Source organism: Dermacentor variabilis, chromosome 9 (assembly GCF_050947875.1).
Source record: "Dermacentor variabilis isolate Ectoservices chromosome 9, ASM5094787v1, whole genome shotgun sequence".
In the NCBI taxonomy this organism is placed as follows: Eukaryota; Metazoa; Arthropoda; class Arachnida; order Ixodida; family Ixodidae; genus Dermacentor; species Dermacentor variabilis.
The window spans coordinates 149,259,053-149,286,998 of NC_134576.1; the positions used below are offsets into that span (position 1 = coordinate 149,259,053).

A 27,946-nucleotide genomic window follows, 5' to 3' on the forward strand; every position below is an offset into this window, starting at 1 on the left:
GTGCGCAGCTTCATTGGCCTTTGTTCGTACTTCCGCCGTTTCGTGAAAAATTTCGCGGCCATAGCACGACCACTAACCGAGCTTTTGAAAAAAGATGCACCTTTCCAGTGTGGCGATAACGAGGCCTCTGCATTCTCGCTTCTAATTGACCTTCTCACAACGCCTCCCTTTCTGGCCCATTTCGATCCTTCTGCGCCTACCGAAGTCCGTACTGATGCAAGCGGTTACGGAATTGGCGCAGTACTGGCACAACACCAGCGCGGCCACAACCGTGTTATCGCTTACGCCAGCAGGCTCCTCTCGCCCGCGGAGCACAACTATTCCATCAGTGAGCGTGAGTGTCTGGCCCTAGTTTGGGCGGTTGCGAAGTGCTGCCCATACTTATGTGGCCGACCCGTTTCCGTTGTCACAGACCATCACGCGCTTTGCTGGTTATGCTCACTGAAAGATCCTACAGGAAGACTTGGTCGCTGGGCCTTACACCTCCAAGAATATTCGTACTCCGCCACCTACAAATCTGGCCGACTACACAAGGACGCTGACTGCCTGTCTCGCTACCCGGTAGACGAGCCTGACGCCGCCGACAGTAGTACTGCCAATGGCATTTTTTCTGTGTCTGCCTTCGCTAACATCGCCGGTTAGCAGTACCGAGACCTATTGCTGCGAGTACTCATCGAGTGTCTGCGCTCTACACCCACCGACGCATCCGTTTGCCGATATGTCCTCCAGCGCGGCATTCTGTGCCGAAGAAACTTCCTCCCTGACGGCTCTGATCTTTTTCTTGTCGTGCCAAAACATCTACACCATGATACACCATGCATGATACACCCACTGCAGGACATCTTGGGGTTACCTACACGTACGACCGTGCCCACCGCCGCTTCTTTTGGCCTGGTCTCGCTCGCTCCGTCCGACGCTATGTTGCTGCCTGTGATGCCTGCCAGTGTCGGAAAACACCTCAGGTGCTACCTGCCGGTCATTTCCAGCCGATCACCGTCCCTGTGGAACCGTTCTTTCATGTTGGATTAGACCTCCTCGGCCCCTTTCCCACGTCATCCAATGGGTAGCCGTCGCAACTGATTACGCCACCCGATACGCTATCACGCGGGCTCTCCCTACCAGTTGCGCCACTGATGTCGCGGACTTTCTCTTGCGTGACATTATCTTACTTCATGGTGCCCCAGGACAGCTGCTTACTGACCATGGTCGTAACTTCCTCTCAAAAGTGATCGCCGACATTGTGCGTTCCTGCTCCATTCAACACAAGCTGACTACCTCATACCATCCTCAAACCAATGGCCTGACAGAGCGGTTGAACCGTACTCTTTCCGATATGCTTTCCAAGTATGTTTCCAAGGACCACCACGACCTTGCCCTTAGACACGGCACTTCCTCCTCCTGCGATCTCAACAAGCGAGTATGCTCGCGATGCCATCGCCCTCGAGGACCATGCACGCCAGCTTGCCCGTACTCGACTGACGGCCTCGCAAACCACTCATCAGCGTCAGTACAACGCCCGCCACCGTGACATACAGTTTTCGCCTGGTGCGCTCGTGCTGCCGTGGTCACCCTCTCGTCACGTCAGACTTTCAGAGAAGCTCCTTTCGCGATATACGGGGCCCTACCGCGTGCTGTGCCAGGTGACGCCTGTGTGGGATGTCGTGTCTGCCGAAGGACGAATCCCAACATAAAAACGTAACGCTTCTTTATTCGACTAACGATGGCAGCGGACGGGCATACCAACGCTATGTTCGACACAGTAACGGAAAGTAGAAGGCCGTCTTTCTCAGCCAGGCAGCCTGTTTTTATAGCCACTGTTGGTGACGCATACCTCGGGTGACGTGGCGGTGGCGCTATGTTTTATCGACCATGCAGTCCAGCGTGCAGCTGTGTTATGCCGGGCCAGATGATAAGAAGACGGAAGGTGCGCAGAAGTATGCGCGGAGTGTGTCACCACATCACCCCCCCCCTCCCCCCCGCGAAGTGAAGAGCCCTCAGGGCTTGAAAAAATCTGGGCAGCGTACGCAACATCCACTATGTGTAGTGACAGAAGCAGGCTGCGATGTCGGCGGTCGTGGATGGACGTCTGTGGGTGTACTAGTATTCCCTGGTTCGGCGGAATCGGTGTAGGCCGGCTTCAGCCGGTCGATAGAGACGTGGACGGCGTTCCCTTTAACGTGCAGGGTGAAGGTTTTGTCGTCGCGATGGAGAACTGGGTAGGGTCCGCTGTAAGGTGGCTGTAAAGGCCAGCGGACGGTGTCGTCGTGGAGAAAAGTGTGCGAGCTCGTTGCTAGATCCTTGAAGACGAAGGGGGCGGTCTTACAGTGGTGAGCTGCAGGTGACGGGCGGAGGGCAGCGATGGTGCGTCGGAGCCGGGCAATGAAATCGGTGGGATCTGACGTCGCGGTGGCGGATGGCGGTGCAGCGAGAAATTCGCCTGGGAGGCGGAGGGGTTCCCCGTAGACGAGCTCTGCGGGTGTAGCCTGAATGTCGGGCTTGAAGGTGGCGCGAAGACCTAGGGTGACGGCTGGGATGGCTTGAGGCCAGATCGTGTCCGGGTCACCAGATGTGAGATGTCGTGTCTGCCGAAGGACGAATCCCAACATAAAAACGTAACGCTTCTTCGACTAACGATGGCAGCGGGCGGGCATATCAATGTTACGTTCGTCACAGTAGCGGAAGGTAGAAGGCCGCCTTTCCCAGCCAGGCAGCCTGTTTTTATAGCCACCGTCGGTGACGCATACCTCGGGTGACGTGGCGGTGGCGCTATGTTTTATTGACCATGCAGTCCAGCGTGCAGCTGTGTTATGCCGGGCCAGATGATAAGAAGACGGAGGGTGCACAGAAGTATGCGCGGAGTGTGTCACCACACCTGTGACATACGAAATTGCTCCTGTGTGTTCAACCTCGTCCTCTACTCTGGCATCTAGTGATGTTGTGCACGTCAGTAGGCTCAAGGCCTACTACACTGCTTCAGAGTCCGGCGTTTAGTCGCTCTGGGACGGCGCTTTTGCCGCCGGGGGTAGTGCTACGGAACAGTATTTGTGATGACAAAGAGGAGCAGGGTGAAGACGACGATGACGATTAGAAGCTAGCGCGGGCTGTTGTCTCTTGGCCAAGTGCGGCGTATTGCCTCGTAAATACACTTGTATATAGCTTTTCGTCAGCGTCTTCCTGCGTAACAATATTAAAGAGTTTTCTGTGTTAATGGCCTGCCTGTTCATTTTGTTTTACCACTAGAATTTTGCTCTCGCGCATGCGTTTAGAGCAGGCACATTTATTTTTGATGCCCCTCAGCATGGAAGAATGAATTAAACTTCTCCTCCACTCCGTCAGGCAAGTCACTGTGTGTTGACGCAACCTATGCAGAGGCTGTGAGCTTAATCCATTCGATGACGGGGCAGCTGACGACAAAGGGATGATGAGGGAACACTGGCAGCAAGCATGCGGTAAGGAGAGCCTAATTGTTATTGCGGTCGCTCTTTTCGCCAGGTCATGCAGCCCCTGGTTAACCATCTTTTGAGAGGGACTGCGGTGGACCTTGGGCGATATTATGTGAATTTCCACCTAGTCGACGTTCCCTTTCGGCTGCTGCTGATTGGCTGGAGCTGTAGGAGCAAAAATGAGACAGGCTTCCCAGCCTGTCTCCTCTTCGCTTGTACAGCCCCAGCTACGCTGACACATAGTGACGAGCATCGAGTAAGTAAGATTGCTCTAAACACGTGTGCAAGAGTGAAATGTTCTAGTCTCCACTAAAAACTACAGGACGGCCATTAAATCGCAGGGCTGCATAGGTCCAAAGCTGGGGGTGTGATAATTACGAGGGTGAGAAAAAAATAATAACTTCTAAGACAAAAGCTGCATGTGCATTCATTATGTGAGTGTGTTCTCCACAGGAATATATAGATATGTACTTGCACCACATTTATGCAGACATGCATTAATCCTTTCCCTTAAAAATGCATTCATATGTTAACCTCTTCCTTTGTAAATTACTGAAACCAGCTTTACGTGCATGATCCCAGGTTCTCAAAATTAGTCCGGAGCCCTCTACTGAAGCATCTTTGTGACATTATATTCTGGGGACATTAAATTGTGCCTGTTATGCTTAACTGCAGGCAAGGGTGGCTCCAAGATCCGTGAGCTTCAGGATGCCAGTGGTGCACGAATCAAAGTTTTGCGAGATGAGGAAGAGGAGGCCTACAGTAGTTCTCATGAGGCCAAGATTGAGCTTGCAGGCACTCTCGAAGTACGTCGGAAGGCACAGCAACTCATCGAGGAGCTCATCTATCCGCCAGGAACGGGAAGTATGGGGCTCTTCTCTCGTTTAAAGCCATTGGTAGCATGCCTGTTCTGAGAGTGCTATGAATCTCACTTGTGCATTTCATAATGAGTGCACAAATGCAACCTTGGTTGCTTCATTTGGCTTCTCTCTGATGGTGCTGTACGTGAAGTGAGAATGCATGCATGGCGATGCTCATTGAGAGGGCTGATTATGTTCTCTCTTCCCCCAGCACGCTTCAGCAAGAGGGAAGATGAGCCAAACAAAGAAGAGCCGCTGCCTTTCATTGACTGGGCCAAGCTGATAGCCGAAAGTGATGAACAGCGTGAAAAGCGTTGGGCCTGTGAGTATAATATGTTATATGAGCATCCACTGACACATGAGTGGCGTAGCATCAGCATCGCCCCTCATCAATGGGACAGCCTTGCCTGAAGGATTGTACAGTCCTACGGTCTGAATCTGAGCTTGTTTATTCTCCGAACAGAACAGCACAAAAGACGGGACAAGGCAAGTGGTAAACATTTAGCGCTAGCGCTGTGTGTTTCTTTTCCACTTGCCTTGTTCTGTTTTTGCGCTGTTCTGTTCGAAGATTATAACCTGAACCATCTCTTAATGGCCAACTCTTTGTTCATTTACTATGTACGTTCTTTTGAACAGCCCAATGGCAGCGCCAATTTAAAGTGCTGATGATTCTTTTTTCTGCTTTCTTGTTTTAGATAGATGCTGCATCAGTAATCATGGTCTCAGACATGAATTCTTTGAATGCACAACAAATAAATTATACAATATTTTAATTTGGCTATTCAAAACAAGTGCCAGGTGAGGCGCAACTTTTGAGCAGGACTATTCTGTACGTCATGGAAATCGAAGCATCAGAAACTGCTGACGCATGGGTCGGTAAGCTTTGTGCAGTGGTCACAAGCCCGCATCTTCCAGAGGGAAGAAAGACGTACGCATGCCGTGACTGTGTTCCCTAATCTAAGGGCAAATATTAAGTCAAGCTAAAGTGATAGATTAGTACTCGAGAATGCCTTAAGGCATCAATATTATCGCTAGCAGAGCCTTAATAATTGATAAATTGAGGTAAATACAGGACACGATTAGATACTCCCCCAGCACATTGAAGTACTTGCCCGATGACGAAGCCACTCATTTAAATTCTGTCATTAGTACTCAACCACTGATTATAAAAACATCATTGTATTGCATTATAAGACGAAAGAAAATGCTACTTGTCTAGTTCTATTTCATGTTTAGAAAAAAATAAGTCTACTGACATAAGTTTTACTCACCGACGGCAGCAAAGGGCAGTGATGGCGTATGCAACGTCACCACTCCCAGGTTGAGTGGCGTGAGAGTTCAGTTGTGATAAAGGGGTGCGGGCCCTTCAGATGGAATTTTCTTGTAATCTGTCTTTTTTTTTTTTTGGCACAAAACAACTGTTGCGAGGTTTTATTATCCTAGAAAAAGATGTTCTGATAATGAAAAGAAAAAGGGGCTATGTGTATTAGTTCCTTGTGCACCCGAAAAACAAATAAGAGTACTGGAACAAACCTGGCACCAGCACTCATATAAAGCTTGTTCCAAGGTGCAGATCTTTTGCTTGCAGCTCTACACAGTTATATTGCCTTTGAGGTTGGAAGAACTCAACATTCATAAACATTTCAATGCAATTTTTTTTCCATGTCTGTGCAGCTCTTCCACCAATTCTTAAGAACTTCTACATTGAAGATCCTGAAGTTGCGTGTATGTCTGCAGAGGATGTTGAAGCCTTCAGGCAAGTTCAGTGCAGTGCAGTTATTGGTGCCGCCGTACATGTAATATTGTAATATTCGCTTATTGTAATAGAGCAAAACCCCGTTAGCTTCAAGCTGAAAAAACTGAAGAAGACTTCAGCAGAATTTCAGGATATGTGAAATCATAAATCCAGTAAAATCTCAATGATTTGGATTACATGGTATGGAAAAATATGTCTGAATTAATCGAATGTCGAATGGTTGAGGGTATCAAGAAAACAATAAAAGAAATGCTTCATACATCGGCACATGTTTATTTACTAAATGAACTGGCAAATCCTGTTCCTATATTGCTCAAAAGCAGTGCGGAAGCTGCAATTCGCATCATCTCGTGACTGATTAGAGCTTGCAGCAGCGAAGGCCTTGCAATTTCACTCGCAGTGCGGCTACAGCATGGGCTTCATCTAAGAGACACCTTTCTCTACCGCACGCACATTCTGATTATTTTTTTGCCAGTGAGCTTGTTGCTGACAGATTGTCCAACGTGATTTAGTCGGTGCTTTTCATCCTCAACATCTTTGCACCGAGTAAAAATGAAACTATTGTTTATGGGCAATTATGAAGGTGCGCAGACAATGCAGTCTTATGTGCAGCGGTAAACTAAAAAATAAAGGCTTTAAAGGCACAAATAGGCATGAAGCATTCCTACATTGCTGCCATTCACGTACGATTCTTCTGATGGCTATGCCAATGTGGACTCTGCTACTTCATTTTGGTTGGCTGCTAGCGCCAATTTTGCTCTTTTGCATCACACATTACGCTCACCAAGCTCTGAGAGTTTTCCTAATTAACGAGACTTTGATTGCAGTACACAATACATATGCCTGTTGAGACCAGAGGGCAAGTCCGAGTTACCTGATTTTCCGAATTAACGAGGTTTTACTGTATAGAAGCCTGCTGGCTGCCAAAATGCCTAGTGATATATACTAAAACCTCGACATAATCCCATTGTGTATGATTTCACAGTGCCAATGCTTGCGATCAAGAACACAAAATATGATCCTATGCAGTTTAATATTTTTTATTATGTGTAATACATTCCCCCAAAACACGGCCTTTCAGCTACAATGTTCAGTGCATCGTCAAACTGTGATTGTATTATGTGTTTTCCGGTTGCTAGGCTCCATTTGAACATGACACATTATGGGTAATGTGCAATCGAGTGGGGTAAGCACCCATTATGGCAGTTTCCTCCGCAGTATTCGCCCGCCTGTATCACATGAAAATGGCAGCGTGCACTAGGTTTCCTCCTCTGATAACACCAAATCTCATGGCAAGTTGTCGTATGTCACATTCACAGCTAGGCTGTAAGCATCTTTACCTATCTGGCGCATGGTGTGGTGTAGTGTCATCGGGCACGCTTCATGACGAATAACCAAACGTGCCGCTGTTCTTTGCTGAAGGCGGTGCAAAGTGAGCATCATGTTTCACTCTGGTGGCATTATACACAGAGTGGAACCCCTCTGCGTGCGGCTAGGGCTGAAGGCGAGCTCAGGATCTAGCCCCACGCAGTCGCTTCGTGGTACTCCCAACCCATAGCGTGGGAATTGCGGCTACATCGGGTTCGAACGAATAAGGCAACCAGCGGCATCAACTGTAATAATGTTTATTGCTCTTAGCAATAACGAAGACTCGCAGAGGGAGGTTCTCTTGGTAATAGTAATAAATAGGTTTGCCTTGTTGCCTGGGTGGGTCAGGCAAACGAGGTCACTCACGGGTTGCGGCAGGTGATTTCGTCCAGGTGGTCCAGATGTCCAACGTCCCAAGAGAGAGAGTCTCCTCCGGTGGCGTGCTTTTATGCCTTTTTACCTTTTTGCAAGGCGAAGTCCTCCTACCCCCCGGATACGTATCCGTTTCCCATGAGCTGCATGGGGGAGAGGGGTACGCGCGTCACAAGAGCGACGGAGAAAGGGAGGGCGCGTAGTGCCTCTCTCCCTTGTTTACGCCGGCTCAACCCGTCCGCCACGTGCGAGCGGGACGACGCGAGTAGGCAGGAGGAAATGGGAGCGGGTGCTCCTCACAATGTATGTGAAGTTTCTGGAATGTTATCGATAGTTCCATCCGCTGTCTGTGACCAAACCTTGTGCAATCTGATCGCATGCACAGTGCAGTCCACTTATAACGATATCTAGAAAGACAAAAAATATGATCGTTATACCCGATGATCTCCATATCTGGGCTGCAGTTATTAAAAAAAAAACGCGGAACATACCTTTGCAGCTTCTAATTCGCTACTTGCTCTAAAGAATAGATGATGTAGTAAGTAGGCCATGAAAAAGAAACTTTATTTCTAGTGCCAATGACCGTGTCAAGGGTTAGGCGCGCTGAAATAATCCGAAATCTGCACTTGCTTTTGCGGCAGCTTCAGCTTCACAACCGCGGTGTGCATGGATTCCAGCTGCTGCGCGAACACTGGCGGCAATCCTTTAGCATGCATAAAATCAATTAAGGAGTCGATCAACGACAGTGCACTTTGCATGGACATCGAGGTCGGGGTCAAGGAGCCTCTGTCAATCTCGTTGTCACTGTCACTGCTGCCATCGCCACCGTCGCACAACTTTGCCGTCTGTCAAGACAGCACTTCTTCGGCGATCGCCTCATAGATGACCTCATCGCAGAACGAGGCAGCACTGTCTGCAATCAAAAACTCCTCCTTCAACGCACCACCTGTCACCAGTAGGAACGAGCCCCCAGAGCTCGGTTATGTCAGCAGCTTCCACCGTGTTGGTCTCAGGTGTTGGTCTCAGTGGGTTGGGGAAGTTTGTCCTTGCGCACAAAGCCCGACTTTTTGAAGCAATTGTTGATGAACCACTGGTAAAGCACCTCTTTAACATCGGCGTACAGAGGGGGTCTAACCCTTTTCCGCAGATAGGCATGGACGCTGATAGCTCCTGCCTTCACAATCGCGGTGCTTTCGGTTTTCAAGATGGTTGATATCGTTAACTGGGCGAGCTCATACTTCTTCACAAGGGCGCTCACCTTGAAGTCGCATCGAGAGTCCTGCAAAATATCCATCTTCGAACTGGGTTGAACCGTTGGTTGCACGCTGCTTCGGTGGCGTCAGCCTCTATCGCGAGAGAGAGACGCGGGACGGGCGCCACTGCGCCGCCTTGCTTGTCGCTTTTTTTTTTTCTTTCTCTCTTTCGGAGCGACTGTGGCCGACGCGCATGAAGCAGCTAGCGCCATCTTGTGGCGCGGTGCACCTTGTGGTCTTCCCCGCGATGTTCACGGCACGCACGCTCCGATTCCGCGCGCGCCGGACGACCACCGCGTGTTCGAGCACTCCGAACAGCCATGCGTGCAGGGCACCGCGCCTGCTCCGGTCCACTCCGTGTGCCGACGTGCAGCTGCGCGCGTACGCGCCCCGCCGGCCCCAGCTTAGGGGAAGGCGAGACCGCGGACGCAGCAAGGTAGACCCTAGGTGAAGCTCTCTCTAAGCCACAAAGAACATTTATTAAGGTTGGACTCAATGCAGACACGCGTTTTAACATCACGTCCGAATCTGAAGCTAATTAAGACACAAAACATGGCCAAATGGTCGCCGGCGGCCGCTAACGGCGCACCGTGACTGAGAGAGAACGAAGAACCTCAGTAGTAAGAAGCTGCCTACCCTTCGCTCAGTGCCTGCCATTGCGCGCCCCCACAGCAGAGAAAAGAGAAATAGAGAGAAACGACAGAGGAACAGACGGGGGCACGATCGGAAGGCGCTGCCTCAGGACACCGAGACGACGGAAGGGTGCGCGCGCCGCCGAGGCCGGGACCCCGACGAGCCGAAGCAACCATCGGCCGGTGGCGGACAAAGGGGGCCGCGCCGGCAGAGAGGAACACGTACGCACCTTCAGACGCCCCGATGTGGTCTCCCCGGGCCCCGTCTTGCGCGCGCTTACCCGGAGTGCACGCAAGCAGGGCCCGAATCCCGCCAAAATGTCAGCCAACGAGGAAAGCCTGTTGACCTTCCCGTGGGCGGGATGACAGCAGAGCGACAGTGTTTTATGACCCGCTGCCACCCCGTCCAGGCAAGGAGGAGAGGGACACGGGAGCCCCTGGCAACACAACGCAATGGCTCCACACAACCACCGCGAGAGCCAGAAACCCCACAACCTACTCAGCTGTTCTCTGGCGCACGCACGGGGCGGGACGTGCTGCGCGGTAATGGCGGCAGATACGAACTTACGGTGCTAAACATTGCCTCTTCTCGACATCGTTCGTTTCAGGGAATTAAGCAACGCAAATGTTACGATTATTTGGCATGGAAAACGCCGTCCAGACAGCAAAATTTGCATCGTTATATCCGATATGCAGTGAATAACCTATCGTTATAAATGGTTTTTTTACCATAGACCTAATGCATAAAATGACTCTCATGTCGACCCATCGTTATATGTGGTATCGTTATAAGTGGACTGCACTGTATGCGCCACGTAAATAATGTAGAACTTTGTGGAAGACACGCGGGTCCAAGCGATTACTCTGGAACATTCGACGACTGATGTATAAAAGCCTACGCACTTGACCCGCTGAACAGATTTTCGTCGATCGCCGAGTGTGTTTGTCGCTATCGTTGTTCTTTGAGTGTAGCCTGCTTTTGGGAGTCGCTGCTATATTTGTTCGATGTAACTATAATTTTTGCTGTATATACTTATTGTAACTATACCATGTTCAGAAATTGTTCGATATCAAGAATAATTCGCTGCAAGTGGGTTTGATGTAGTCGGGTTCCACTTTGTTTGTCGGTAGGCAGCAAAAAATCTGCTATCTTCACTTGCCGCCATGGGGGCCTTGACGTGACATCGAACTTGGTAAGGCCACGAGCGAATTTGTCCATGAGGCCTTACTCCTCTGCGAAAGCTGGCCTGATGCTCAAAGCACACGCCGCATCAGGTAATGAAGGGCCGTCGTCAACTTCCACATCGTCGTTGTCGTCATCACTTTAGCTTGGAGATGGGCGAGGTGTGATGACGGCAACAATGTTGCTATCCGGGAACTCAGAGGATGTAACAACATCGACTTCTCGATAATATAAACACAACACGCCGCAGCAAAGACCATTGAACACTGTTAGAACACCACGACTGCAAACAAACTGACGGAATGAAGAAAAAAATCACACAGAAACTTCTCTGGGAATTGTCTAAGTATGCGTAAGCGTTGTGCCACTTGCTTATCTCCACGCAGGCCGATGTCATTATCAATGTTATGAAACTTGATCCGGCCAGTAAAAACAAACGACAGCGCTGCGGAGAAACGAACTCGTGCGCACAGCGGCGCAAATGTGTGTTGATAACGCAAGCAAAGTACTGCAGGTGGCGGCACCTGGTACGCTGATGACATTCCCATCATTATAAGCCGCTATCGCTCATTAGCGTCATATCCATCTGCGTCAAACCATTATAAACCGTTGTCACGATCTGCCCAGGTTCGTGAACAAGGGAGGGCTCGAGGCATCCTCCGTTAGATGGATGCTACGCAGCGTGGTGGTGACGAACGATGACTGACCGCCGAGCAGCTGTGCTCGCCGGTGTTTATTGGTGCGGTGACCAATGTTGCCTGACTGAGCCTGGCAGGCCACCGAGCCTGGTGGGCCAATGAAGATTATGCCCGAGGGGATGTCACATGCTTGCTACAACCGTGTACCAACTGCACCTGCATGTATGGCATGGCCAACGCAGACCATATCTTGAAAATGATCTGCGATGCGATAGCTCCACACACGCGGGCCCACATATTGAAAGCGATATGGTGAAAGTGCATGGTGCAGCTTGTGCCGAGAGCTTCGTGAGCGCTCTGTTCTAGCCGCCTCGTTGACATATATATAACCTACAGGCAGTGGGAAGCTACAGTCACTCGCTGCTGCAGCTTTATCTTGAAAGCGGTCGACTTACAGGACGGACGGACAGAGGGACAATGTGCTCCTGCACGGCTACTACTTGAATTGGATTGGGTTTGACAGTGACAGTGAATTCACACCCTTCGTGTCAGCTTCTTCGTGTTACTGGAAGCGAATCTCGAGGGCCATGCTTTTGTGCGCTGCAATCGGCAACAGCTGTATAGGCAGGAACTACGTCTTGGTGGCCATGTTTAAAGGGAAGCTGAAAGCTTTTCCAGAAAAAATGAGTGAAGAGCAGCACGCCGTGGTTTTCAACCCTCTGAATTCGAATATCGCATCGAAATTGAGCGAAAGAAAGCGCAAATATAGTTTATTTCGACAAAAAGTGCAGCAGCAGACATGCCCAGCTCGCGCGCCTCGTTTCCGCCTGTGATTAGTCGGGCGCCTCGTGACATCAACAATGGTGTTTGTCCGGACCGACTGCTGCCGCTACACACGAAGCACGGTGCAAAGTAGTTTGGTGGCGTTTTGCTGAGACGGTCATGGAAATTTTCGAGAGCTTGCATTTCTCTGTGGAGTTCGGCGTTAAGTCCAAACTCTACGAGAGCGATTTTGCGCGCGACAGTGACGGGCGATGGCTTCGAGTGACAAAACGGGCCGTCGCTTGAACAAATCGCTCGGTGTTGTCGCTCGATCGCTTGTTTCTAGAAATCTAGAACTCGTCGCTCGTCACCCGGAAATGCTATGAGTGACTAGCCAATTGTGCGAAGCCGAAACTGGATGTACATAACTCAAATACTACTGTTTTTCGCACGGAACGAGCAAACTATTGAATTTTACACGTGCAAGAATAAGAACCTAGTGCAGGACCTTCAGAAATATTTCATGCTCCTTCTTCACTAAAATACATCAACTTAAATTAATAAAGCATGCGTCACGCTAGTTTCGGCACGTATATTGCTGCCCTCATACCGGGAAATCGTCGCTTAAAGCCGTCACTTGTGTGGAGTTCGGCTTGCAGACGACGAGTGAACGCGACAGCCATCGCCTCGCTTGTAGCGCTGTCGCTGTCGCGTGCAAGATCACTTGTAAGGGGTTTATACTTGTACATACTTGTACATACTACATGTACGAGCCAATTGCGAAGAGCCGGCCTCTCCAAGAAGCAAAAAATGCTGGTGCAAGCACTGCTTTCCACGGGAACGAAGGCAAAGTGTTAGCGTCTCCTCGTGTTGGAAATCTTCTTTGGCGAGTGTTTTTTGCTAAGCTGCATTCAGCGTTCCAGTCAGTACGTTTCCAGGCAAACAACTGTAGTGTTGTGTTCCTGCGTGCCTCCTCGTAGAATGCAAGTGGTGATGCGATCTTCAGCATTTGTGCGCTGCCTCAAAGCTGTCAGCAATCTACACAGACGGTTTAAACGCGGGAAAAGTTTACCAGCTGTTTTAGCACGTGTAGTATAGAACCTTCATCAGTGCGCCATCCGCACGCTACTCGTAACCGGCGAATTCCGTCGGCTACGTGAGATGGTCGGTTTCTTTTGTGTGCGAGAGAAGGGGGAGCGCAGTGTCTTGGCGTGAGCAGGCTTTCCAACACATACAAACTTTACGCTTGCACTACGTTATGGTAGCTGCATGCAGGCTGTTTCACAACACACGTGCGAACAGAAAATTCGCGGCGCTTGGCGATGAAACCTGCGTCAAGGGTGGGCGATAAACATGCACCTTCCGTTCAGCGTGCTATTTTTTTTTTTTTTTTTAGGAGAACCCAAAGCACGCATTATTGATAAACTCCGGTAGTAATCGTCACGGAAGTGGTTAGAGCACAATGCTGTTGTTGTTGAGCGCTTGAAGTTGTTTCGCTTCACAGCAACCTCCCACTTAGCTGAAAGCTTCTTGTCTTGCAGGAACTAATGGAACATCAGAACATCGTCGCCGCCGCTGGTGTTCGTGTAAGCGTAGGCTGCACAGAACGCCGGCATGATCGGCCTACAAGTTCAATTGATGCTGCGCACGTCAACTACCACTCCTATATACACACATATAAAGGAATGTAGGGTCGAGTGAAGCAGATTAGGACGGCACGCACGCAGAAATAGGCACGGTCGCGGAGACTTCGAAGGAGCGGAACACCAGTGTTGACGTCACTGAGCCACGGTTTCCGGTCTCCGCTCGCATCGTCAGCATCAGCAGCAGCGCGCGGCGTTCGACGGGGGGCGGAGCTATAACGCAATTTTAACCAACGATTGCATCGCTCCTAAGTGAAAATCCCCCCCAAAATTTTACCTTCATGGTTTATAAGGTTCCCGCATCCGTATATGAGCGTCTTATTGAATTCGACAAACTCTTCAGCTTCCCTTTAAATGTCACTTTCACTGGTGGCTGTTGTCCGGGTGTCACAACTCAAGAATCGGATGTCTCCACACATGAGATTTTGCCCATTTTGTGCCTGTGCGTGTAGAACAAGAAAGAAAATAGCAGAAATAGCTAACCGTTTGGTGGGCACTGAGCAACTACAGCTTAAGCGGTCATCCAATACATGGGGTTTAATGGAGGCTGGGTGGGGGAATCTTCGTAACTATGTTTAAACCACAATTACACATTAAGTAGGTACGTATTAACGAGGTTTGACTGTGTTCCAATGTCACTCACTAACTCGATTTCACTCCGGTTTCTCAAAACACTACACAATAGGAAAATGACGACACGCTCGGCATCTTTTGCCACAACCCTTCTCCCTGACTGGGCACAAAAGGCACAAGAATTACAATGTGCATCTCGGGCCACTCAGGCCCTGCAAGCTTTGCGCGCATCAGTGTCTCGTGCTGCAACAGTTTGCATCACGAAGATGTCAACTACAGTCGAGTCTGCAAAAATTTTTTAGTTACTTTGGATTGTATGTTTTTCCAGTTCGTACATATTTTTTTTTTTTCGCAGTATTTTCCAAAACGTATGAACTAGGTTCTAGTGTAATCATTTGGTCACTTTCACGTGACTGAACACTGGACATGTCAGCGTATTGGTGGTGAGCTCCACCACTGGAATAGCTGGCGCCACCTTCGGCGTGTCGTGGCAGGAGGGATCACGTGGACACAGCAGCCGCTTTGGCAGCTTCGGAAGTGCCGAAGCGAGCTGAAAACGAAAGTTTAAAGTACAACCTGCGCTGCGGTTCTGATTAAGTGGTGAGGCTTTCCCACCTTGGGTGTCTGCTTGACAACATTTGAAAGCACGATGATAGGTAGTGGCTGACTTTAGAGGCGTGCAGCATGGTAAGCTACTACTCGGTGCTGCAGTGCCGGATGTACGCAACGGAGCCCGATGTCAGCCTTATTCACACATAGCCGCAGGACAAGAAGCTGCGTGAAGCTTGGCTCGCGAAACTTAGAACCGGCAGACAGCCGTCAGCTATAGCTCGAGTGTGCAGAAATCACAGACGTGAGGAAGATTTCTAAAACGACGTCGGGGCTGTGATCTTCGGTGAGTAGCACAAAGTGTGCACTGAGATGCTCGCCTGCGCGCTGCCCGGCTAATGTCATGAAGTTTTCGTCTATGAACTTGTTGATGCTGGATACTGGCAAGTTCACAGTAATAGAAAGGGTAAAAAGGGGCATGACATATGCTCATGCTTGTGTAGCACCAGACAATGAAATGTACTGGATTAAATAAATGAAGCAGCGGGTAGTTGCTCGCTGGGAAGATCGATAAACATACAGTGCGAGGCAACTTGAGAAATAGGGGTACTTAAACGTCCAACACCTTACAAAAAAAAAAAGAAAAAGATTCAATCATTGCGATGGGACATCCCAAGTCGCCCTGGTAGGTGTCGAAGTTTGTAGTTATAATTAAATTACTTTTTCACAGCTCTGATAGTTTCCATGCAACGATGGTTGCTTGTGTGGTGTCAAATGCTCATATGCTGCTGCTCACAGCACGATGCAAAAACGTGCTCGCAGCAAAAGGGAAACATTGTGCGCGTACATGGATGCAGGTGCACAGTCGGTCACCGCGAACCCGTGCGATCGCTGTATTGAGGCCTCATTCTGTTATACTCTATTTAGTTACACAGACAGCCCACTATAAGAACATATTTCACATGGTTTGCTCACAGCGTTTGCCCACCTTTCATGCAAGATGCTGGTTCGGGAGACTCCATCGCAGCGACCGCACACAGTGGCGTTCCCTGCACATATTCGGTAAAGAGATAGCATCTGTAAACGACTTTCCGCCTTCGGTTTGCCCAAGATTATTATTTCAACAGTAAAATACTTCCCTCGTTTTGCGAGTACTTACAGAAATGTCTAGGAGGGCTGTCACGTGGTGTTCTTATTGAGCACGTAAGCGAAACCTGTGAGGCGTGTGCTGTCGGATTCCTCATACTATGCAAGGGAGGTGCTTCCGACAGATGGCGACTTTGTAAGTCCTTGCCCCCAGTACGGGCAATGGCATTGCTGGCTCTGTATCAGAAGAGCATGCTTGGCACTGAGTCATATTCTAATATGTGGGGATCGAGGTGCCTTCCCGCACCTTGTCCCCCAGCTCGTGCGTTGTGCTTAGCTCCATCTCCAGGAACCGCTGCCCTAATGGCAACATGGTGGACACGGCTGGCAGACTGGAGCTAATTTCCCGTGCAAATCGTGCTTGTCCCTCCCGAGGTCAAATCGCCGTGCGAGCAAATGTCACTGGGACGCGCCCTGATTGGCCTCTCAAGTAGCGGTCCTTGAGCGCCCTTGGGTGCCCTTTTTCCACCCGAGCTCTAATCCGCTGAGCGCTTTATCACTGTAATGGATGCCCACAGGCCTGCAACGAGTTGGTTATATGAGACCTTTGCTCCCGCGACTCCTCATTCTTGAGCTTGGTGGACCGCTTCCCGGTTAGCCCCAGTGCAACGGGCATGCATACTCGGATCGGTCTTGCGGTGAGCCTTTGGCCATAAGCACCATGACGTTTGCGCTGTGCTGTATCTTGGGTGAATAAACCCATGTTTGTTGTTGATCTGACTCTGGAGCCTTCTCTGCGCCGTGTCAGTGAGTCGACAAACCCTGCCGTAATACCTTTATGCATTGCGAAGTGGATGAGCGTCATGTCCTTTCCTGACTGCCACCAATCTCCACGTAACTGGCACCGAACTTGGTTTCGGCAGGGCATCGGAGCAGACCCCTTTACGGCCCTTGTTCCTGCTTGATCCGCTGCCTACGAAATTAATGTCCTTCGACGCGGATCACACCGACAGTATGAAGTACATTTGCCTCAACGACCCTCTGCTCTTGGCAACCGGGAGCGATCCTTTCTTTAGACAGCCCTGTGGTGATGTCGACCATTCGGATGTGTGCCTAGTCCTAGCCATGCCAGTTGCGGGTTTCCTCAACAGTTTGAAACGCGCGCGGAGCAGGTGCCTACTAGCCCTTCCAACGTGCTGTTCCTGCTCACTGGCTCTTTTCGTCCCGAGTGCAGTTGAGTACCCCATGTGTCCTATCGGAGCCACCCTGCTTAGGTGCTGGCACAAGCTTCCTCACTGGTCTCTCTTTGTCCCGAGTACCTTTCTCAGACGAATTCGCCACGGAGCAGACTTCCCACTCTGTAATGGCCCTTCTTTGTCCCAAGCGCAGTTCGATGTCCGATGCGTAGCAGCGAAACCTCCTTGCCTCGCTGTTGGTGCAAAACCACTTGCTGGCCTTTCATTGTCCCGAGCACAGCTGGTAGGCAAGGTCGAGCGCGAACCACCCCGCTTGACCGACAACCTCACCGCACTTTCCAACTACCGCTTGGCTCATGCACACCTGAGCAATATTTTCGATGCACGTGAGCCACCCCGCTCCACTGTTGATCCATTAGCCGGTCGTGTGAAACCTCGTGCACCTGTCGGAACAGCGACCCAGGTCACCTTTATGCTGTTTACTGGCCCCTAAGGATAGGGCATGCATTTGGGAGAACAGGCGCAGGTTGGCCCTTCTAACACCGCCATGCCTGGCCCAGAGCAAACGCCACTGCACACCAATGCTGCACGGCCTCTCCGAGTTCTGATGGAAGCAGTGCTCTCGCAGCCTAGTCATAGAGAAAGAAATTCAACAAGAGCAAGAGCAACAAGAGTTGCTGTGCGAAGAGAAGGTCTGAGCTATCCTCGAATACCCAACACCAGCGAACATTCAGGACCTTAGGCACTTGAGACAGTTCATCCCAGATTGTGCTGCTCTCCAAGCACCCTTGACCGCAGTGTAGAAAAAGTTGGTATGATGAAGCTGAGGTCCTCAGCAGGAGGGTGCCTTTCATGCACTATCCCGAGCTCTAATGGCCACAGCCAAACTGAAGCTGCCCAACCTCAACAGGGAGTTCGTTGTCCAAGCTGACACGAGCTACCTGGGGTTTGGGGCTGTGCTGCTTCAGAAGCACGACGGCGTTCTGCAACCAGTCACCTTTGCCAACCGGTCACTTAACGCTGCCCAGCGCAACTACAGCGTGACCAAAAGGGAGTGTCTCGCTATAGTTTCTGCTTACTGGAAGTTCGACTGCTATGTCGACAGAGTGCTGGTTGTGGTGAGATGGACCACATGGCACTGATCTGGCTTGAGCGCTTAAGCGAGCCCTGAGGCCACCTTGCGCGCTGGACATTGACACTGCAGTGGTACAACTTTGTTGTGTGCTACTGGAAAGGGAGTTCGAAGGTGATGGCTGACACCTTGTCATGCACCTCTGCTTCAGCGTCTGACCCTTTGGTCTGTCACTCCCATGAGCATTCCCACCAAGTAGAGACTGGAGCTTCAGTCTCCCATGACTCGAACGGCGCCAATTCACACTCAGTAGAGACCAAAGCCTGTGTTTCCAATGGCTCGAACGATGCGACCCTCGATGGCAAAGCGATGCCCACATTGCCAGCCTTGGCAGAGGGTGTTTATTTGGTGGATCCCATTACTTTCTCTGGTATCGTCTTCAGCGGGCAATAACTACTTAAAGGGCCCCTGAAACGGTTCGGACAAATTTTGTAGACTCGTAGGGTACAGCTTAAGTAGAACATTCGCACCACAATTTAAGTGAAGCGTTACGTATTAATGGAGCTACAAGCGATTAGAAGTTACCCTCCTCCCCAGCCACGCTTTTCCTCCTCAACTCGTTCGCCGAGCGAGCGGGGCTAAGCTCCGCCTTCACTGGTCCTGCGTCATGATGCAACGTCACATCGTCCACTTCCGGTTGTTTTGGAGCCCGCCCCCGCCCGCGCGAAACTTGTCCGCTAGCTGCTTGGCTGTCGACCTCAAGCGAGAGCTATCGAAGCAGCGTGCGTTGCGAGCATTCTGTTGTAGCGCCGAACGTGTCTGGTATTCCATTAACCACAGGCAAGCTGGTCATTTCGGCAAATGACTGGAGGCATAAACTCAAGCTGATGAAGGAACTTTGGCATAGACGCACGTGAGCGGCCTGATCGGTCTGCACGGTCCAGACACTTGTTGGCGCAGCGCTTAACCAGCCAAACAAAGCGCTAATATTGCTCTAACCAAGTGTAAAACATTTTAAACATTTATAAAAACAACGTGTTGATGATTACACTCCTGCGAAAAATACGCACCAGCAGCAAAGAAGAATACGCTTCGTTGCTGCTACTGTGTATGGTTGAGCTCTCTGCCACCAGGTGGCTGCACCGGGCAGACCATACACATTTGCCCTTCTGCTCATCTCAGCTCATCCCGTTGCGGCACAGTCAAGCGGCCAGACCCTGTCCCCTTGCGCTCAAGTTTGCCCTAATACGGGACTCACGAAATGCTATTGCGTTAGTAATCTTCCGGTGTAAAGTGACGGCCACAAACGCGCAAATCCTGGCGCCGTTTGTAAAGCGGCAGTCCGATGCGCAGCAGCCAGTTCGCTCGTACGCTGCCTTGCAGAGGGACACGATGTCACAGCTTGACATATTGCCAGTCGCTATGTTTGCAGTCCACAAGGCAACAAAGTCGAATCATAGTGCTCGCGAAAAGACTGAGACCAACTCTGACTGCGGAGCTCTCGTCAAAATGGAGTACGTTGTAACACAAGCAGACGACACTTGCTGTGTGCCGGAAGTGCTTAAGTGTACTGAAAAATTGTTCTTGTGCATTCTCTTTATGCTACTTTCTTTTTATAAAAACAAATTAACTAACATTCCAACTATTACGAAGATCATTTGTTTACCATAAAGTTGGAAAAATTATCGATCACGCGCCCTGGTCAGCTAATCGGATAGCTCGCCCCACTGACGTCATATGGGTGATTTCGGTCATATGGGTAGGGGCGGCTTAAAATTCCGCCGAGCACTGCGCTGCGATCGGCAGCGATGTGCATTTTCAAAACCTTATAATAAATTACACGCTTTACGCAGAGCACTTAGATGTGTCAATTAATGATCAGAAGGACCTACTCTAACGACTCAGTACGTTTGTAGAAAATCGTCAAAAGCGTTTCAGGGTCCCTTTAAGGCACAGCAGACCAATCCATTCTGTCTACAAATTGTTGACGAGCTCACAAAGCCGAGCTTCTAAGAGGAGCGGGGTGGCAAAGCCATCGGGCACACACGGACAGCTGGTATTGCTGTTGGCGCTGAGTGTGATGCAGCTGGTACTGTTGCAGGTATGTTGGACACGTATCTGCTTGATGCCGATGGAGTTCTCATTTGCTATATCCCATCTGAGGAGGCTCCCCAGGAGTCTTTCAAGGTGGTGATACCCTGCAGTCTAAGGAAAGCCACCTTGAGCTATTTCCACGAATCGCGGTTGTCCTGACATGTGAGTGGCCTTAAGACTTCCCAAAAGTTGTGCCGCTCCGCTACCTGGCCAGGCATGAAACGTGACACTCATCACTACGCCTGCTCGTGCTATATGTGCCATCGCGTGAAGCTTAGCGCGGGCAAACCGCCCAACTTCATGCAGCCAATCGACAGCCAGCTACCCTGGCAAGTCACGACCTGTGACATTATGGGACTCTTTCCCCGAACCCAGTGAGGCTACGTTTTTTTCATGTCTGTCAAGATAACTTCACAAAATGGGTTGAACTTTTTCCCCTTCGGAAGTTAACGACACGCGCAATCTGAGACGTATTGACCGAGGTCTTAAACAGCTTTCCGGTGGAGCTGATATCAGGCAACAAGTACTACTTCACGGCCAAGATGTTCGTGGATGCGTGTGCTGCCTTTGGCATTAAGCACCACAAGACAGCCACCTATCACCCACATGCCAACCCAACAGAGCGGATTAAGCGGAACCTCAAGCCTTTGCCCGCGGCCGTTGCCCGGCAACACAGGAATTGGGATGTCTGTCCTAACGAGATGGGCTTCTCCTTGCGGTCCACAGTGAACCGTTTGACTGGGTACACGCCCGCGCTCCTCAACTTCAGGAGAGAGCTGCCAAACCCCATGGACCACGTTCTGCGGACCGGCTGCAGGGCATGCGCCACGAAAGCCGGCCTTTCCAGCCACACGGCGGAACTGCGCTCACGGATGGACATGGCCCTTGACCTGGCCTATTCCAACCTGGCAAAAGCGCAGGCTGGACAGAAGGCCCAATGTGAATGGTAACACAGGGACATGCTCTATGGTGTCAGTGATCTCGTCCTCAGACACAACCATGTCTTGAGTGATGCTGCCAAAGGCATCTCTGCCTCCCTGTCAGCCAAATGGTTGGGCCCGTACTGTGTGGAGACCAAAACGTCCCCTCTGGTTATACAAGCTGGCGGACTCCCAAGGGAGAGCAGTCGGTGGTCCAGTTCACGTCTCTAACCTCAAACATTTCGTTGCCAGAAGCACCGACTGGGAAGAGGGGGAGGCAGTCAACGAACTGCAGGCAAACCGTGACACGGCCAGCACCAGGTCATGCCAGTGGTAAATGCTGTGGAAGCGCACCTAGGCAGCTTTTCTCCCACCAGCTCGTAGCCGGGCTTCATTCTCTGCTGGGCAGGTGAATGGAGAAATGCAGCCACAGTGCGAGGGTGCACATTGAAGCAGTGACAGGCCCTTTTGACCTAATATACCCTCAAGTGCCAACCTGGCCTCGTAGTGACATGACTAAGGAATTTTCCCCTACCAGTAGGTAGATGGACATTATTCCCTACCACCCTGGTAAATTGAGAAAATCAATAGTTGGTGTGCACACGTCGAAGCATTCATGGTCTCTCTTAGCCCAATATACTTTCTTGTGCAGTCCTGGCCCTCCACTGGTGGACGCGTTTCTGTACAACCCTGAAGTAACGGGTTGTTGGCAGGCTATTCTCCTTCGTAAACACTGCTACAAGCTGGGTAAGTGGGGTTTGCGCCATCTCTGCCCGTGCTGAACGCCAGCCAGATGGTAGAGGACTTTTCCCCACTTCGACCACGCTTACTGATCAGGCAGGAGGCTTACCTGTTTAGTACACCGGAGCGGAAGGAAGTGCGTGCCCTTATTGGCCCAATGCTCATTCCTATCCAGCCCCAGGGACTACTCTGAGTCACCTTGGTGGCGCATCAGACTAGGCGTTTTCCTTCGCACACGGCCTGACCCTCATCCCGTCACTTTGTTCACTTGACCAGGAGTGACTTCCATAATGGCCTCACAAAAGTGGCCAGATGCCATGCATTGCCGCTTGAAACTGAAGCCCTGCACGGTGTCTCCTACTCGTGACATTGAGGCTTCACATTGCCCCTCCAAGCCGGTCCAGAAATCACCTGCGCCAGCACCTGCCCATGCAACCTCTGCTCCTGCTGGTCCCACGAAGCAGCTGTCTTGTAGGAATGTGGTGACGTGGGCCTTCCAGCAAGGTCTGGAGGCTCCCGTGGCCTTTGTCTCACTCGGCTTTGGTGGGATCAATGGTAAGTGGAAATCGGAACGGGGGCATGGGACTACCCCCACCCTTTCTGGGGCCACACACTCTTAGACCAGGCCCAGGTGCCTGCTGGCGTGGCAATGCTGGCGGATCCATTGGAAACCTTCTGCTGCCCATGTGGGGTGCTCGTCGTGCACCCGGTGACGCATAACTGTTTGCTGGTGCACAAGGCCAATGTGGAAAACGAGGAAAAAACGAGTCCAGCAGCCAAACTCAAATCCGGCTGCGCAGCTTGCCTTTGCTCCCGAATTGCTGCACCTGGTTGCTGCAGCCCTCGCGGCTGACCCAAACTTAATGGCGGCCATTGCGGCGGCTATTACTGCGTTGACCCTGTCCGCTCAGGAGGTGGACTCTTGGCACGAGCGGGCAGTCAACATGGCCGCGAAGAAGGAAGATGGGCTTTCCAGTCCATTGGCTATAGACTTCAGTGTTCTTGATTAAATGCCAGAAATAAAGATGGCAGTTGGTCAGACAGACGTCGCAGTTTCCCAGGCTGGCTGCAGTCTTCAGAAGGGGGGGAATGTGGGGGTTGAGGTGCCTTCCAGCACCTCGCCCCTCAGCTCATGTGTTGTGCTTAGCTCGATCTCTGGGAACTGTGGCCATAATGGCAACATGGCGGACATGGCTGGCATGCCGCAGCTAATTTCTTGCGCAAATTGTACTTCTTCTTCCCAGGGTCGAATCGCTGCATGAGCAAGTGTCACTGGGACGCGCCCTGATTGGCCTCTTGAGTGGTGGCCCCCGGATGCCCGCTCCACCTGAGCTCTCTTCTGCTGAGTGCTTTAGTGCCGCGGCAGATGCTCACAGGCTTGCAACAAGTTGGTTATATGGGACTATTGCTACCGCGACTTCTTGTTCTTGCGCTTGGTGGACTACTACCTGGTTAGCCCTAGCATAGCGGGCACTCGTACTTGGTCGGTCTTGCGGTGAGCCTTTGCTCGTAAGCTCTGTGACTGTCACACTGTGCTGTATTCTGGGTGAATAAACTCATGTTTGTAGGCGATCTGACTCTGGAGCCTTATCTGCACAGTGTTGGAGAGTCAACCAACCCTGCCATAGTGCCTTTGTGCATTGCAGGCAGGAAAAGCGTCATGCCCTTTCCTGACCATCGCTCGTAGGGTCAGCCTTGTGCAAACCTATCTCCCCAAATGCAAGCCCATCATCTGAGGAATTCAGAATTGTTTCCAGATATGCACATACTGCTCACTTCTCCGGTGTAATAAATGCTGGTCAATTTCACTCATAAAAACTGAAAATGAACTGTGAAAATGTCTTCACGGGCCACCTGAATCACGTGAAACAAGTCAATTCTTAATGACTTCTCTGCTTGCCACCTCCACTGCCCAGTGGCTCCAACAGCAATTGGAGCGTTGCTTTATCGGATCCAGTCTGTGACGTCAGCCACACGTGGTCCCAAAAGTAGGCTGTGTATCTGTTGATGTGGCAGTCAATCCAGGTGCACACAGCTTGTCATGGCGCAAGTCCTCTGTGCTTGTCTCGGTTGCCAATCTGTAGAAGGCAGATGGCTTCAAGGGTCACCCAAATCGAGTGAAACCAGCCAATGCTGAATGACTACTCCCTCTGCGGCCTCCTCTGCCAAGTGGTGACAAAGTGCTTGGTGCCGAGAGCTTTATCGAGTGCATCAGTGACGTTACTCACACATGTTTCCGAAAGTAAGCTGTGCATCTGTCAATGCAGCAGTCAATGCGCATACACTGTGGGGATGCCAGACTCTCACGCGTCCCCAGATATGTTGTTTTCTCACATAGCCCCGTCTCCTGTAATCCGGCTTTGCCGCGTGGCTTTACTGCGCAGCCGGTATGCTTGCAGAGTAGTACGAGAGATGGCGTGAGTGTTGCTCTGCTAATGCCACCTAACGGCAAGGTGACTTGGGTGCAAAAAGGAGAAGGCTCTTCCTCTTTGGCTCCGGGTCGGCAAGTGGCGTGGATGTTCTGCGTGTGCACTGATCCATGCTTCTGCGAGACCGTCTCGTGAGGCCTACCCCAGAATGGACGAACACGATCGTTCAAACGCGCGAACGACCAGGCGTTGGTGTCCAGCATGAGGCAAACATATTCGCTTGCTATCCGGTCGCGGTAAGTCGGACTTCCGCGATTTTTCGCGTGCCCATCGGCATGTTTTGTGGATAGCAACTCGGCTAGCAAGCATTAGTCTATGAAAGGTGCAATAAATGCCCTTGTGATTGTTTGCACTACCGTGAAGCAGGTTGATTTTGATTAACTGCTTTGTTTGTTGCCTTGGTAGCCAAGTCTCAAGAGAGAGCTGTGGCATCTGTGAATTGCTAGCGAGAGTAGGCAAAACTTCTTGCCGTATTATCACTTGGCGCAGGAACTGAAACACAATAGTGCTCGTGCATTGTCATGTTCACACTCATGCACAATATAGTGGTGCACCAGATGCGCTCAGGCCCAATATGGCAGCGCACTGGATAAAAAAGGTCTATAGTGCATTTTCTTAAGCTTTGGAACGTAGGGCTTATATTTTTCTCCATGTGTTGGGACTGCAGGTTGGCCAACAACAACATAGTTGTCAAATACTTGGGCCCTGAAGAGCAGGCACCTGTTAACATCGCAAGCAACCCCGTAACAACATTCGAACAGGCATTTTCCAACTATCGTAAGTGTGTGCTTTTTCTTCTATTTTGCTTATTAAGGCAAAAGCCACAAATGGCTCATGGGTTGAAAAATTGACCGCGCAACTTTATCGAAACATTGACCGTCCAGCGTTATGGCACCAAAATTCAGTGGTACCGAATTTTATATGAGTCGAACCCATAACCTTTAGTGTTAATTAAGGCAAAATTAATTAAATCACAGTCAATTAAGATAGAATTAAGGCACTCGAACCGACAGCCTTTGGTGCGAGAAAACAAGTAATAGAAAGTAACGCATTCGAATGAGAATGTCAAGTAATTTATTGAATGTCTCGTGAGCGTGCAGGCTTTTCCCTTCATCCTTTTTAGTGTATGCTAAAGCGACTCAACTTGTTTACTGTCAGCCACAACAGTTAGCAAAATATGGTGGCAGGGAAAAGTAAAGATAAATTTGTCTGTTCCTGTCATTTGTGAAACTAGTTGTAACTTAAATGCTTGATTGCCATCACAGTTTATTCTCCACCAGAATTTTGGCTGCAGCTGTGCAGCAAGATCTCGATGACTCCTGCTGTTGTAAAGTTTTGTTGCAGGCTAGTTCATAAATTATGATGCCAAGTACAAACTGCTATTTCAACTAAAGTTGCATCAACTCTTCACAAGAGATATGTTTACGAACTTCTGATATTCAGTGCACTTGTTGTAAACTATTAGGACCTGTCATGTTAACAGATATCACTAACTTTAATGTAGTCAACTTTTATTTCACCGCTGCAACATATGATTGAGTACCTTAGCTGAAAAATAGTAACAATAGGGTTGAAGTTTAATGTGCAGAAGACAAAAGTAATGTTCAATAATGTGGCAGAAAACGAGAATTCTTGATTGATCGTCAGCCTCTAGAGTCTGCAAGAGTATGTTTATCTAAGTTAATTACTCACAGAAGTCTCTGAACATGAGATGGAAATTTATAGAAGGATAAAATGGGTTGGAGCGCATATAGCAGGCATTACCAAATTATGACCGACAGCTTACCGCTATCCTTGAAAAGTGTACAATGACTGTAATCTACCGGTACGAACATATGGTTCCGAAAGTTGGAGGTTAACAAAGAAGCTTGAAAAAGAATTAAGGACAATACAACGAGTGATAGAAGGACAAATATGAGGTCTAACATTAAAAGACAGGAAGACAGTGGTGTGGATTGGAGAGCAAACTGGTGTAGCCAGTATTCTAGTGGTTGTTGAGAGGAAAAGTTGGAGCTGGGCAGGCCATGTAATGCTTATGGCAGACAACTGGTAATCTGTTGGAGTTACAGAATGGATGCCAAGGGAAGGGAAGTGCAATCGAGGACAGCAGAGAATTAAGTAGTGCGATGAGGTTAGAAAATGTGAAGGCATGGCTTGGAATCGGCTAGTGCAGGGCAGGGGTAATTAAAGATTGCTGGGAGAGGCCTTCATCTAGCAGTAGAAATAAATATGGGATGATGATGATGGTGATGATGATGATGATTTTACAATTGCACAGGCTGCACAGCACCGTAAATCTTGGACACCATGATTGACCGTTCTTAGTATCCGCAGCCATTAATTGGTACCCAGAAATTAAAAACGAAAGTGTAAAGAAATATGGATACTCGTTCTCCCTTAGTTTCAGTTTTGCCTGAAAGCTGAATCATTGATAGCGATATTGCCGCAGAGAGCTCTCCACATGCCAGTTACAAGCACTCTCGTGAGGAACCGTTCCAAGCGCCTCATCGCTAAAGTCGCTCACCATCGCCACGCGGACACGTCTCGTTCACCGCGAACTCATGGCCCATTTTCCCGTTCGCGGCAGCCACATCGCCTTTCGTCACCTATGGCTTCTGGCCACGCCCTTTCGGAAAACTAAGAAATGCAGCCCTCAGAGGTGGTGCTGCATTGCCTACTACTGCAGCAAATCCTCTGTCTGGGCCCCAAGGAGAAGTGTAATTGACGTTAAAATAGACAGCGTACCTGTCCAAGCACTCGTCGACACTGGAGCCCACATATCTGTGATGAGTGCCAGCCTACGTAGACGTTTAAAGAAGGTCCTCACCCCAGTAGCTGCCCGAGTGCTTCGTGTGGCGGACGGCAGCATGCTGGTTGTTCTTGCAATGTGTACTGTGCGTTTAAGTATAGCCGGCCACTCCTGTTCTCTTTGCTGTGATCGACAACTGCCCTCACAACGTTATCTTTGGATTGGACTTTTTATCCACTCATTCTGCTCTCATCGACTGCACGACTGGTGTTCTTCAGTTAGAACTGCCTCAACTCTCCGATGCTCTGAGCACCGCCCCACCGCTCTTGTACCATCTTTCTTCTTCACAAGTACGACAGGCGAAGCCCAAGGGCTAGCTGATGGCTCGATGACCCCTTTGCAGAACATTTTGTCCACTTCTGATTGAATGACTCGAAGCTCAGCGTGCGATGCACGATAGGGATGTTGACGAATAGGATTTGTGTCTTCAGTGTTTATATGGTGGTGAACAACAAATGTTTGGCCTAAGTTGCTGAAATCAAAGATGTCACTGTACGATTCAAGCAGGATATGTATGTCTGTGGCCTGGGCAGAGGTGAGGTCAGGTGCAATCATTTTCGCGAAGTC

General features: G+C 50.1%; 1 protein-coding gene across 10 annotated transcripts in view; it reads left to right on the plus strand.

Moving 5' to 3' along the window:
- The window catches only part of LOC142557821 (putative ATP-dependent RNA helicase DDX43), a 265,242-nt gene that overhangs the window by 78,376 nt on the left and 158,920 nt on the right, over window positions 1–27,946 (plus strand). For all 10 annotated transcript variants that reach the window (XR_012822857.1, XR_012822858.1, XM_075669983.1 and 7 more), the window contains 4 exons: window positions 4,119–4,307; window positions 4,515–4,625; window positions 5,978–6,059; window positions 25,238–25,347. Coding sequence is in view for 8 of the 10 variants with exons in the window: in XM_075669983.1 (XP_075526098.1) it covers window positions 4,119–4,307; window positions 4,515–4,625; window positions 5,978–6,059; window positions 25,238–25,347 (492 nt within the window). In the remaining 2 variants the exon portion in view is untranslated. The remainder of the gene's footprint in view (window positions 1–4,118; window positions 4,308–4,514; window positions 4,626–5,977; window positions 6,060–25,237; window positions 25,348–27,946) is intronic.